The sequence below is a fragment of the Haliotis rubra genome, unplaced genomic scaffold (genome assembly GCF_003918875.1).
Source record: "Haliotis rubra isolate DU_JTF1 unplaced genomic scaffold, ASM391887v1 Scf1129, whole genome shotgun sequence".
Lineage (NCBI taxonomy): Eukaryota > Metazoa > Mollusca > Gastropoda > Lepetellida > Haliotidae > Haliotis > Haliotis rubra.
Genome location: NW_025765036.1, coordinates 115,276 through 129,421, shown reverse-complemented (window position 1 = coordinate 129,421; position 14,146 = coordinate 115,276). Strand labels below are relative to the sequence as shown.

General features: G+C 40.4%; 2 protein-coding genes across 2 annotated transcripts; both read left to right on the top strand.

Annotated features, from left to right (window-relative positions):
* Positions 1-865: 865 nt before the first annotated feature.
* On the top strand, positions 866-5,068 carry LOC124291024 (early endosome antigen 1-like). The gene is made up of 2 exons (XM_046727928.1): positions 866-942; positions 4,621-5,068. The coding sequence occupies exons 1-2, from the start codon at positions 866-868 to the stop codon at positions 5,066-5,068; spliced, it is 525 nt and encodes a 174-aa protein (XP_046583884.1).
* Positions 5,069-6,230: 1,162 nt separating this feature from the next.
* Positions 6,231-7,011, top strand: LOC124291046 (fucolectin-3-like). Its single transcript, XM_046727947.1, has 2 exons — positions 6,231-6,414; positions 6,677-7,011. Exons 1-2 carry the CDS (start codon positions 6,279-6,281, stop codon positions 6,919-6,921), a joined length of 381 nt encoding a protein of 126 aa, XP_046583903.1. The 5' UTR covers positions 6,231-6,278; the 3' UTR covers positions 6,922-7,011.
* Positions 7,012-14,146: the final 7,135 nt, after the last annotated feature.

The window sequence follows — 14,146 nt, the reverse complement described above, 5'->3', positions numbered from 1 at the left end:
GTGCTTTCCATGTTTAAATCGCATTATGGGAGTCTGTTGTGTTTCGAGCTAATGTTTTGCTGCTTGCAATGAGCTATTCATACAGATTGTATGTATTAAGCCAACAAATTATCAAGATTGTAGATTGTACACACCATATCTGTCGTTGGATAGGTATTGACTATTAACAGGTTGTACGTATAATGTTTGTGTTTGTAAACAGCAAATGATAGAGACAAAGATTGTATGGTGATACTTGTGATCACCTGTGATAAAGTTCGTTATCATATTCAGCCAATAATTACCCATTCCCTGAGGCTCCAACAGTGCCCCCTTCCCACGGCTATGTTTCTTTCTGCATACAGATTATTTACAGACCGCCGCCATATAGCTGGGATATTGCTGAGTGCGGCGCAAAACTAAACTCACTCACTCACTTTATTTCTGCTCGCATATGCAAAGTGCAAACGGAATACAACAGCTTAGGCGTTAACCTTGAAGTTATGGGTATATCCATGATCTGACAACGTTCTAAGATCCTCAGGTAGTCTATTTCCTGATTTACCTGTGTGCATATTCTAGAAAACGTGAATACCAGTTAGGCAGCCTCTGTTTTCATATATAAATACCAGTCTCTCTCCCTCACCTTGCTTGGAAATAGAATTTGATGAAAGTCACAATTTTGTTCCAATTAAGTTATGTTTAGCATCTTACAGATATTACTTCATAATGTATTGACGCGTCTTGTGGTCGGGGTAAGTTTTACTTACAATTCGTGTCACTCAGGACTGTCTAAAATCAACTCTGCCACCAGGGGTGGCCTTCTGTCTCACTTCCTGTCACTGAACATATTACCGTCAGTTCCGATCATAACGTTTGTCCGTAGATGGCATGCCCAAACCACTCCTGTCTTTGGAAGCGTTACACCTCTAGTGCAAGTTTCTGCAGTACTTGCCAGATAAAGTGAGTATGTTATGGTAAACGTATACTTATTTCATATTATTTAAGAAGTGTAAATAAGAAAAGAAATACAAACGTCTTTTACCGACATGAAATCACACTTTCATATCTTATGTCTATCGACTTCAGAATGTTATTATGAGTCTTATATTGTTTTTGTTTCTCGCTCTTTGTGGGACTGACTGACTGACTGAATTTGGTTTTACGCCGCTTTTAGCAATATTCCAGAAATATCACGGCGGGGGACACCAGAAAATGGGCTTAACACATTGTGCCCATGTGGGGAATCGAACCCGGGTCTTCGGCGTGACGAGCCAACGCTTTAACCACTAGGCTACCCCACCGCCCCTCTCTCTTTGTGGGAAGGCGATGGACGTAGCTTGTTGACTAAACCGTATTGACAGCTTGATTTCTATGGCAACCATCACACACACATGCAGAGGCATGTCAAGGGCAAGTAACGTAAACAAACACAGGCTCACGTATTTACAATAAAACATTCACAGAGGTCTTTGTCGTAACCTTGACAACACCACTTTCGTCAAAACTCGTACATCACAACTTGTGCAGTACATACACATACGGCTGTTACTTTTCATTGTGACAAATTGTCCTGATCTTTGAACTATTACTTCTATAGTCATCACCTTTCGTGACCCATTGATGAAAGAATTAAGTTTGTCCTTAAATAAGTGGGCTAGAAATTATATATACAAAGAAAACACAAATTGTAGCAAATACAGTTAAATATATATTATAACTGGATACAGAAACATATGATAATACGTACATTACGGAATGTAGTGAAGAATCAGCCCACTTATAGTCTACAGGAAGTAAGCAGCCAAAACTGATATTGTCCTCAATACTAGGATATCTTTTCATACCCGTGAAGAGGTAACGTGGAAAATATATAACCAACATATTGCCCTCTATATTCCTTTCATTATTAATTTTGTCCGTGTGATAATGATTACCCTCAGGCCCACCATACATTGCTTTTATATGTACCTGCTACGATCCGATCAAAGGCGAGCATCACATGCAATACGTATACCCATCATTAAGCAAATATCAAGTTTCCGTAAACTGTTCTTACAGCTCGATAACTTGGAAAACTGACAACTGGTCACAAATGGCAAGTTATTGATATGCTGAATGTTGGCATGGCATTGAGGGCAATTGCAAAAGATCCATCGACTATCGGCCGATTTGCCAGAAAACATCAACTAACATAGTTCAGGTCGAACAAGAGTAACAACTCCTAGGGAGGATACAGTCCTTCTCAGAATCACAAGACGTCATCCCTTCACTTCAAGTGGCGTGTTAAAAAGTGGCTTCCTCCTCGTCGTCTGTCCAACAGAACGGTCCCAAATCGAGTAAAATCGGACGGCTTGGTGTCAAGCTCGACGTGAGTGAAATCTGAGGTCATGGGGAGGAGACCACTTGTCGGACGAATGCCGATGTCTTTTGTTCACGACTGAAGGCCGAGCTTGTGTTTGGTGCCACAGAAACTCTGCAAATACACAACGCAAGTACTGTTTTGCGGAGATTTATTGATGATGTGAGGTTGCCTCTGTACACTTGACCTTGTGACGATCAGACAAAATCGGAATGGACAACGATACATCACTGACACCGAAAACGTTGCTGTTGTACCATTTTCCGATGATGATCCTGTGAAAATACGGCCAGTCTTCAATGGACGACAATGCTAAGCAACGTCAAGAGACGGTAGCTATATCGCTGCCCTGACCCACCAGGAGTCCGAGCGTGCTTGTTTGGGGCATAGTGATTCGCAGAATACTCCACAGAGATCCAAAAGGAATGGATCCATTAGGAACTAACATTCGGAATGTACCATTCCTGCCAACACCTATACCGCTACACTGACCCACCAGGAGTCCCAGCGGGCATATTTGCTGCATAATGATTCACAGAATACTCCACAGATATCCCACAGGAATGCCATTGAAGTCACACGACATACTGACACTGTGCTCGGTTAGTGGTACATATGTGATTTCTTCAGGATTGTATGCCAGAAATTCAAAATGACCGCGCTTGTTAATGGCCGTTTATTAGCATTACAAAATGAGTAACTTTTGCCATGTTTGCTTACATGAATAGACTACAGTTTTTTGCGTTTAGATTTGCCATTTGATTATTTCTTGCAGGTCAGTTTATCCAGATAGAAAGTTACTTGAGGTTTAGTTAAGCTGCTTTGCTATGATTAATTGTAACATATTGATAATTTGAAAACTAAGGGATGTCACGATACATGTTTCCATCTATATAGGCGATGTTCACACATATAGCGAATATCAGTTTTCAGCTTTTACGCATCGTATATATCTTCACTGTACCGGCTAAAACAGACCACAGACTCTAGGTCTAGGTGGTGGACCACAGATTCTAGCACTGTACGAACATCCGGGACTCGAACCCACACGCTCAGAGTCAGAGGTGTCTGAGTAGGATAGGCGGCTGACTCTGATGAAGTGGATGGTACCAGAACCATAGGGTAGCAATCCATATATCTTGTTTTCAAATGTACAACGTCAGTGCAAAAGAAACAAATTAGGCTTGGTGTAAAACAATCTGTGAACTGTTTGTTTGGGGTTATTTTGTTATTGTTTAATGTCGCACTCCGCAATAATTCATTATGAGCATCGACATTATGAGCATCGATCTGCGCAATCGCAATAAGACATCATGTGACATCAGGTCAGGGGGCCATGTATAATGTGTGGTGGTATCTGGAGAAGGTACAGACCATTAATGCATTCACAAATAATGGGATACAGGTGACCCAACTGGTTGCTCAGAGTATATCTGTGGGGAGTCCATGGGCGTGGCTTGGAATCCCTGTGTAATTATGCTTGAAGGTTCGTCAGTGTTGCCAGGGCTTGTAAGTTCCAACAGTAAACGTCTGCATCATTTCAAACTGGCGACCCTCATCAACCTCAGTGGTATAACTGAAATATTGTTTAAGCGTTAAAGCAAACTCACTAATTCACAAGAGACACACTGAGAAAATGTTTTAAGTGAAACACGACTTGTTTCGTAGGCAAACTGACAGATACGTTATGTTTAACATTCAACATCTCCTCCGGCATCTGTCACACATGACAATGGAGGTTTGTTCTTCAAACATGTCTTTATACGCGATATTGTCTTTGACTACTTCAGCAGATGGACACAGTTTAACCGTAACCTTTTTGCCCGAGTACAAGTGTGGTGGTTCCTTAGCAACACCGATCCCTGATTGTGCTTTAGTGTTTTAACTCAAGCTTTGTTGAAAGCGTATTGGGCAGAGCTGGCTTTAAATCTGATGTTCTTTGATACTTTCCTACATCAATGTTACGTGTCAACACGAGAGAAATGATTTTGCAACACAGGTAATGTGACCTCCATCTGATTACACTCACTAATCTGAATACAATCGGTATAAGTAGCTCCAATTAAAGTTGCTCACACGTTTTTCTCAATTCGTTTTGAAATAATGAGTCACTGTAATTGGTATAAATATAACCACTCTTCTAAACTTCCTGAGGCACATATTGCACATACTCAATCAGATAGAATGACACGACTTTACTGTGCGGTATTCGTATATGTTTTTGGGGTGGCACTGGCCCAGTTTCATGGATTTGAATCACCTGTATTTAACCTCCCCAGATTCGGAATCAAACGAGTTGGCCCTGGGAAGGACGTCAAAGGAACGGCCACAATTGAGGCTAAGGTCCAAGTTGAATTAGAGGAGACAAGAGGCAAAGTACAGCGACTTCAGGAAATGTTGGAGCAACAGGAAAATCAGGCATCTACAATAAGGGAGCAAATGCAAGTGGAATTAAATGCCACAAGGGGCAGGGTACAGTTGCTGGAGGACAGACTTAAGCAACAGGAGAAACAACAACTGTCAACAAAGGGGGAACTGTTGATGGCAATACAGAAAGAAATGAAGGAAGTCAACAACAAAATAAAGTCAACAACGGGGAATCTCCAGAATGCTGTGAAGGAGTCCGAAGAAAAGTTGGAAGTCGTACAAAGGAATATCAAGAAGCAGTGTCGTCTCGCGGATCAATTGCAGTACAGTACAGCAAAAACTGGTTTGGCGTTAACCTAACCTGCTTTCATTTACTTAAGTTTATTATTAAAATTTCTTACATCATGTGAAGCAAATTTTAACTGACTTGGAATCGGATGAATAGACGGAGAGGTCTTGTTCTCCCTTATAATTGAAGTATACTCATGATGATATGATCCAGTATTGCTATGGGTTTCTAAAAATATTAGCCGATCACAGAGGGATCAGATTGCCAGCGGTTACAAATATGCATGTGTTACAAAGCTCAATACGAGCCTAATAGAAATAAGTGATTACGGGACATTCTCAGTTTCATTTGTATAGATGGAGCAAATGGAAAGCCTTCCTTCTTGTCTGCAACATCCAGTTCAACTCACAATGGAGGAGAGGCAGATCGAGCTATTGATGGCAAGACAGATGCCACTTTCACAAGAGGGTCTTGTTCTCACACGAGTCTCACAGATCCTTCTCCTCCATGGTGGCAAGGACGTCTTAGAGCGAAGACAGAAGTTCACAACATAACACTGACGAACAGAAAGGATTGTTGTGGTATGATTTGCTTTTCACCTTATATTTTTACATATATTGGCTACTTAGCATAACTATAACGTATTTCAACTATGTAACTGCCCAAATTTACCCATCTCTAGGCACATGTATACATGTGTGTTTTCTTTTTCTTCAGCCTTTCGTTTGAAAAACCTGAAAATTGAAGGCTTTGAGGAAGATCCCATCAAAAAATCCCGAAGCGGATCCGCATTTATGCAAAATGCATTCTGATCAAGTTCAAGGAACAGAAACAATTACATGCGACAGTCCCATTGTTGCGCGTTTTATAAAGATTTCCCTGCATGACAAGGTGCCTTTGACCTTGTGCGAGGTTACGTTAGGAGGTAACATTTACATAGTACACTAGAACTGTGGAAACAACATCCTATTTATCTGTAGCGTTCGTTCGCTCGGAAACTTACACTAATCCCGTGATTAATTCCCTTAATGTCAGATATATCGGACTAGAAATGAAAACTGTTAAAACTGATGAAGGGGACCTGGAATGGTCTCGAAACGTCGTGAGAGAAATTAAAAAGAAGTTTAATCCATAAAACTATCTTGGACAGCAATGTACAACTTCTGAATGCCACTGAAAGACAAGATCAGTTCTGTTTTCATGTTATGTACAGGTTTCATACTATCAAGGAAAGGTCTCGCTGTTCAAAGTTCTTTGACTTCCTTCTCCACCAATGCAAACATGGCAACTGATGATGACGTCACTACCTGTTCCGTCACTGGAAGTGAGGCTGGAGACAGCCCCTGGTGGCAGATGGATCTGAATGGAGCAGTTAGAGTGGCTAGTGTGGAGATCACAAATAGGAATGATGATAAATGTAAGTGTGCTGACTACATAAACATAATCAATCAAACATAGTTTTGTCAACGCCCAGGTATCATTAGTTTCCGATTTTTGCTGCAATGTATGTTGCTTTTATCGTCTTACGGGGAGGTTGGATAGTCTTATGTTTAAAGCATTTGCTCGTCACGCCAAAGACCCGGATTCGATTTGCCACATGGGTACAGTGTGTGAAGCCCATTTCGAACATTTGTTCTTTCCTCAATAAATATTAACGTATATGCTGAAACTCTATCTAGACACGTGGCTCGCAAACATACGGATTGATGTCTATGATGAACTGCCATCATCCTGCTTAGATGAGATTGTCACCCCGAAAAGCTGCACATCTCGTGAAGAACAAGTGGGTCAAGGTGAAGCGGTGACCTTGATCTGTGACATCCCCAAGACTGGCCGTTACTTGAGGATCACCAAGAATTTCAAAAGTCCTGGAGAAGCCCTGTCTCTGTGTGAGGTCACCGTCAACGTCTTACATTCACAATAACACCGCAAAGGTGTGACCCGTGCCCCATTTGGCATCTGAACCTTAATTGCTTGTCAGTTCACGTGAGTCTGTGTGTAACAAAGTAATAAATAGAAGCATGCCATTCAGGATTGTCTGTATTAATGTTAGTTGATGACAACCATGGCCATATGTTCATGTTGCGGAAATACGAAGATATCTGAAATACTTTGCTAGTCGTAAGGACAATTGATTTACTGTATCCTTGACAAACACCAGTGTTCGCAGCATGGTCTGTTTGCCTGCTGTGTTGAATATAGATGCTTTCGATGGGTTACATTAGAACGAGTATTCAACTATGCTTGTAGGAACTGCCTGATTACACTAACCCCCTGAAACATTCCAGTTTGAGGAAGGTGTTGCAGACTGATTGTTCTGTGGCATAGACGTATTTATTCACAGTATAACTGTCAGTTCCATCTCATGGCGATGCCTGTCGCCTGGCATTAAGGTTAAAATACCGATCAGTACACTGTGTCTGAGTGGTACCTACTGAGTATCGTATCCTGTTTTATCATCGATGTTAGTCTGGGCAAGAACAAGCAGCCACACACGCACGCACACGCACACGCACACGCACACGCACGCGCACGCGCGCGGACACGCTCATACTAAATCCTGAATACTAAAAAGACAAAAGAAATGATAATAGACTTTCGGACTAAGAAGGAAGATTTACTGCCTGTGACTATTCATGACTCTGATATAGGAATCCTGTCAGAGTATAAGTATTTGGGATCCGGTATAGACGATAAGCTGAACTGGAACAATAATACGGACAGAATTTATGCTAAGTGCCAACAACGCCTTTACTTTCCGAGAAAGCTTAGATCGTTCAATGTTAGCACATCAATGCTTGTTTTATTTTACAAAACGTATATCCAAAGTGTTCTTTGCTTTTCCATTGAAGCGTGGTCGGGGGCTCTCACAATAAAACAAAGAAACAAATTTTCCAAAATAATAACTCAAGCACGCAAAATTTCAGGTACAACCTTCGAGGGCATCACATGTTAAGGTCAGCGGCAAGTCAGAAACCTAGCGCTCAAAATTTGTACAGATTCGAACCACTTTCTTCATCACCGTCCAGCAGTACATCGCCATCAAAAAATCAACCTCAAATTTTAGATTCTGTCCAACAACCTTCGCATGCTTAAAATAGCTGTGGAATTCCTTGCTTTCATCATGAGTCTTCACATGCATCACCAGAAGATCATCCGATAAATAAATATGTGCAAAAGTACACATTAAATTCTATCATGAAGAGCCTCCACATTAATCAAACCCCGACCTCCAGAATTCATTGGCATATATAAACGATTGAGAGAGGAACGAGGGTGGTGGGCTCTGTTATCAGACATGATCCTTCTGGTCAGGCGATCAAGACTCTGGATGTCTTGTTTTGTCCAATCAACTACTGCAAAGGAATAGGAAAGGACTGGCACAGCAAAAGTATTGGTGGCTTTGATCTTGTTTCGAGCATTTAGCTCTGAGCTCCAGATTCTTTTTAAGCGAGATTTGTACTCGGCCCGAAGTTTTTTTTGAATTTGAGCACTCTGGAGCTTGTCTCGAACTTGCATTCCAAGATAGGTGTAGGCCTGATCTTCCACAAGATGCTCAATAACTCCTCCCCCCTGTAACTTGACCGATCCATCATTAACTACCTTGCCACGTTTCAAATGAAGAGTATTACATTTGTCAAGTCCAAATGTCATGCCAATATCATTAGAAAAGGACTCGACAAGGAGAACCTGCTCTTTCAAATTGCTATCTCCTTTGGCAAGGAGCTCGATGTCAGCCATGTCAAGGGGATGAGTAATCCGTGTTGGGGATCTGTGCTGAGAAGGTCCGGAATGGTTATCCTCCTCTCTGTTAAGCAGAAAGCTCAAAGGATTTGGAGACAAACAAAAAAGCAAAGGACTGAAGGAGTCCCCCTGGAAAATTCCCCTTCTGATTGGAAAAGATTCCGAAGTCTGCACCTGCCCTTGCGAGGACATCTCAAGTTGAGTCGACCAGCAACTCATTAAAGACTAGAGTAAATCAAGTGGTCGCTCCGGGAGGTCAATACAACGAAGAGACTTCATAATCAATTCATGAGGGACAGAGTCGTATGGGTTTTTTGTAATCAATCCAGCACATGGAGAGGTTGCGGTGATATGTTTTAACCTCTTCCAAAATCATTTTCTGTACAAGAAGTTGATCCTTGCACCCCAATATCCCTTTCTTGCTCCCTTCTGCTCTCTGTAAATTATATCATTAGCAGAACAGCATGATGACACGAGGTTTGTCAAACGCCCTGTGAATAATTTGTATTGTGTATTCAAACCATGTGATAGGGCGGAAGTTTTTGGGATCAGTCAAGTCTCCATTTTTGGGAAGGAGTATTGTGCGACCTTTGTAGAACCATGGAGAAACATCACCTGTGTCCACGAGAGTATTGAAGCAGTGAAGCAATTGTGTTTGGAAGAGTTTCCAATATCGGTTTCGAATGCCATCAGGCCCTGCAGCTGTATTAAATTTGGACTTTTTATAATGCTTTCCAGACAATCTGGTGAGATTTAGCAGACAAACGACCTAGTTACTTTCTCATGCATTGCATGGTCATAATCACGGACCCATGGTGCCTCCAGGTTACAGTCGCCGGGTACAGACCACAACTGTTTCCAGAACCTTTCATTGGCATCTATGGGAGGCCGCTTACCATGCTCACCATCGCCGTTTGTTTTCAGTTGCCTGTACAAGTGTTTTTCAATATTTCTAAAAAGTTTATATTCTTTGATGAATTTATTTTTATTTTCCCATTTTTTCCTTCTTTCAGTCCAAACCTTTATTTTTGCCTTAACTCATTAAGGTCGAGAGCCTTATATATGGGGAAGATTATTCAGCTCCTCACAGAGAGTGACGTGTTTATGGGGCAGGTAATTGGCAGTTTCTCACAGCGAGAGCCACACATATTCGTCAACAGAAAGCAGCTCTTTTTCAGCGAGAGACGCATATGTGTGTCGTACTTTTCGAAATCGCACTGTACCTATTATTTCAAACAATTTAGTAGTACTGAGCAAATATTAGCTTGTCCTACGAGAGATGCTACCTTTAGTGTCAATCAGAAGAAGTATTTAAAGTGTTTTGATAGCAATTGCTAATCATTATCATAAGCTTCTACAGCGTTTGGCAAATGAACACATGTCGGCGAGAGAGGGGATTATTATGTTTTTACAGAGGTAAGTGTCTGGTACCCTTCATTGGGAATGGATAGTAAAATACTTCTTATGCACATTTATTGAATTAGATGTAATCGTTTAGAGGTTACTGAAGATTATATTTTCGTCAACTGCCTAATAAATAGGAAACAATACACGAAATTTCAAGGACATACAAAGAATTCAAACACAACAGAATAGTTTGAATTTACTTTTTGGGTATTATTACGTTGTCGTGTTTTATATAATGAAACATAATGTATAAACACAAATAATTATACATCCAAGCTCGAATAGATTAGGCATAATTTAACTTACTTATTTAAAGCTTACTGAATTGTAACTAGTTATTTTCCATAATCTAAAGTTGATAATGTTACCTAATCGAATATAAAGTGATCAGTCGCGCCTTTGCATCGAATATACATTTATTACAACAATGAAATGTTTTACTACGTTTGTTACAAAACACAGTAAGTTGGTAATTCAAAAAATTCTTAGACATAGAAAGAAGTAATATCATAAGTTATTACATGTAAACCATACAAAGGTATTTCAAGCATTTTTGTTCAAGCTGTTAAAAGTTTGATGTTGATTTAAATTGTCAGTTTTCTATGCAATTTACATGAGCATTGTGAAAAACATTTGTATTTGATCTCTGTAATTATCAAATCCGGTGTAATTATCATGTGTTTCAATGAACTCAGTCTCTATTCATCCATCGTCAATAAAAGCTGGATAGTATATCAGTTACACATGCGCATAATCATTCAATCAGATTACAGTAATGAGATAATTGAACACCTCTTTCGACCTTGAAATAACAGCCTCCGGTAGAATGCATGTGTAGTTACGCACTTGCTGAAAGGTTTGTCCCGTGACAAGTGTAAAATAAACAGATGCGACGTTATATCATTGGACAATCTGCTTTATGGAGTCACGCCCCTCTTTGTAATGTTTATGCATACATGCACATCTGTAATCTTATGAACCTCGTTTACATTCAGTTTAAATATAGGCACGCCCATCTTCATAAATACTTGGGCGGATTAAACTGTAAGTTTATACATTATAATAATTCAGTATCGTGTCACTTTTTGAATTCTATAATACGTGTACTTTAATTTAGATTTTCATTCGTATCAAGGTGAAGATTATATTTACATGTACAGCAAACCATTATGTTTTATGTACTAGCTGTGTGCGTAAAATGTATATGAAAATAAATACTATCTCTACTCAATGGTTGGATTTCAATCACTTTGTTTTACTTATTGAAAAACACTAAAATGTGTTTTCGTTCTCTGAGATCTATCTACTCCTATTTGTCTTATGTGTATATTTCATAGATCGTTACGAATATGTATGTTTACTATACACAAACTGTTACATGATAGCTTGACTTCTACAAGCCGAAACCCAGCATATAGACTGGTCAGCGGTATAGCCAATAATCAATCTCTATCCAGCTGTTGAGTGACCAAACGTGGTCTTAAGTTTCGCCCACGCCCCATCACCTGTCCTTTCCTCTGTGACAGGTATCCCATGGTACGATTAGTCATAGACAACAAATGATCAGCCACTATATTGAACAATTGAGATACCGCACGTTCTATTTGGGAAGTTTGATGACGCCCTATCACGTGACTCTTTGTTTTATGCCTATACAAGGAATCTGTATTATACAATTTGTATATGTATGTTCGTATGATAACGTATATTTTTTGCATTAAATCTAGATGAAACAAAATTATGAATGTGCTCTATGTTAGTCACAGACTAGCGTAATAGTACTTTCCTTGAAATATTCAGTATACACTAGAAATGTATCGTCAAAAACGCTAATATCGTAGATGATTATAAAGCATGTAAGCAAATTACAGTATGTCATTACCATAGATGTTTTGTAAAATTAAACCTCACACAATGATATACGAGAAAGAATTTGTTTATGTATGTCTCATCTCTTACATACAAAGAATGCATACATATGTTGATAAAATATAAATGTACAAGCAGCCAAAGGTCTACAAGAGAAACTTGCAATAAAATTACATAAAACGTTGCAATACATGATATGTATTCACGCCTGCTTTCTTTTAACTTGTATCTTTACGGCACAATTAAACAATCAGAGCTTGTTTGTACGACTAGACTGTTTCCTGTCATCCCAGAAACCTGCCAGGGAAATCAGGTGTGAATAGCAGCCTCGCAATTGCGAGCAGGGCAATCAGTGAGGGGTTCCAGGTGTTGAGTAGTGAAGTGTCTCTCGGGCTGAATGAGTTAAGGGAATCGACAATTTGAAGAAATAGTTATTCTTTGCTTGTCTTATACTGTAATTTTAATTTTCTCCAAATTGACTTTTGTCGTTTAGACATGGGATTCCCTGATGATCTTAACTTCAGGCACAGCTCTATCCAGGAAATGTACTTTCTAGTTTCCGTTAGTTTGACTTGAAACCGATTTTTCTTTGGTGTATTGTTCTTAGTATTAGATAGTTTTTCTTTGGCAACTGTGTGAAATTTCCTCCAAGGTACGTGCGGCAGCATATACACAACAATTAACTTCATGTAATGAACAGTCCGAAGGAAGTTTCATAGAAATAATGTCATTTAATAAATTAATTTATAGTTTTGGAAAAGATTCAGTTGTTTGTTTAATTGGCCTCCGTTTTTCCTAAGGTATGTCGGATATTTCATCATAAATAGAATGAAACAAAATATACACAGGGTTTTCGGAAAGATCTGAAACTGAGGAAGAGGAAAAGTGAGGGTCCGAAATTTCGGGGCCAATTGGCTCTATGCCAGAAGAGTTTCCATCAGGAAGAGGAAAGCGGTCCATCCATTAGAAGTTTTGGATCTGCTGCCGTTTGAGCAATCTGCTCATGCAAAGGTTCCTGACGGGCACCAGTTGTGGGTTTAACGGCTCGCGGCGCATGAGATTTTTAAGATGCCGGAATTGTCTCGGAGATTTAGCTCCGTCAGGAAAGCATACATGGGCATGGCATTGTCCCAATGCAGCTAAAGCGACTTGCCGTTTATTCGTGGATTATCAGGCCATCCTGTCGCTTTCACACACTCAAGTAGTGTGGAGTTTAGATGGTTTGACCAAGATATTCTTGGTCGGGTTCTGTGCCTTCCCCTGGGACAAATCTCATCTCAAGTAAGGTTGGTTTGACTACCGGAGGAAGGCTGACTGGGCTGCGGAGTTGACAGATTAAATTCTTCTTGCCTGTTAGTAACCTTGTCAAAAACCAGCTTCGGGGGGTCAGCCCTAACTGGGTGATGTACGTTCAGTTGAGGGAATATAATTCCCCTAGCTAGGCCCACCACGAAGAGGCGTACATCATCAGGCCAAGATAGGTGTAGGCCTGATTTTCCACAAGATGCTCAATAACTCCTCCCGCTGTAACTTGACGGATCCACCATTAACTACCTTGCCACGTTTCAAATGAAGAGTATTACATTTGTCGAGTCCAAATGTCATGCCAATATCATTGGAAAAGGACTCGACAAGGAGAACCTGTTCTTTCAAATTGGTATTATTATTATTATTTTACAGATTAAGATGACAATGCAGCAGAGAGGGTTCAGTTGATCCTGGCACAGGCAGGCTGGTAAGGCTCATCATCAGCTCAGGGCCCTCGCCCCCTGTACACGCAGCCCAGACAGCGAATGGGACTTCTCCCAGGAAACATCGCCTAATCGAACCCACCAAGAACTTTCTGGAGAATATGAAGGCTCCCCAACACTGTAGCCTTCTGCATTACCCAGAGTGTCAGAAGGGCTGTGCTCCCGGTGGAGAACACGGGCACTCTCCTGTTCTGCGCCAAGAGATCAGGAGGTACCAAACCAAGGGCACCGAGGACAATGGGGAGCCTGACGACATTGTACTTGGGATGCAAGCAAGACATTTCAAAGGCGAGGTTATTATTATTATTATGTTTTACAGATTAAAGATAGTATGCAGCAGAGAGGGCTTGGGTGGTCATAGCACAGTCAGGCTGGTAA

Bases quoted from the DNA above. Each gene is read 5' to 3' on its own strand.
- LOC124291024 (XM_046727928.1), top strand. From the start codon at position 866: ATGGCATGCCCAAACCACTCCTGTCTTTGGAAGCGTTACACCTCTAGT. The intron at 943-4,620 runs GTGAGTATGTTA...TAACCTCCCCAG, and splicing joins TGCAGTACTTGCCAGATAAA to ATTCGGAATCAAACGAGTTG.
- LOC124291046 (XM_046727947.1), top strand. From the start codon at position 6,279: ATGGCAACTGATGATGACGTCACTACCTGTTCCGTCACTGGAAGTGAG. The intron at 6,415-6,676 runs GTAAGTGTGCTG...AACTCTATCTAG, and splicing joins AAATAGGAATGATGATAAAT to ACACGTGGCTCGCAAACATA.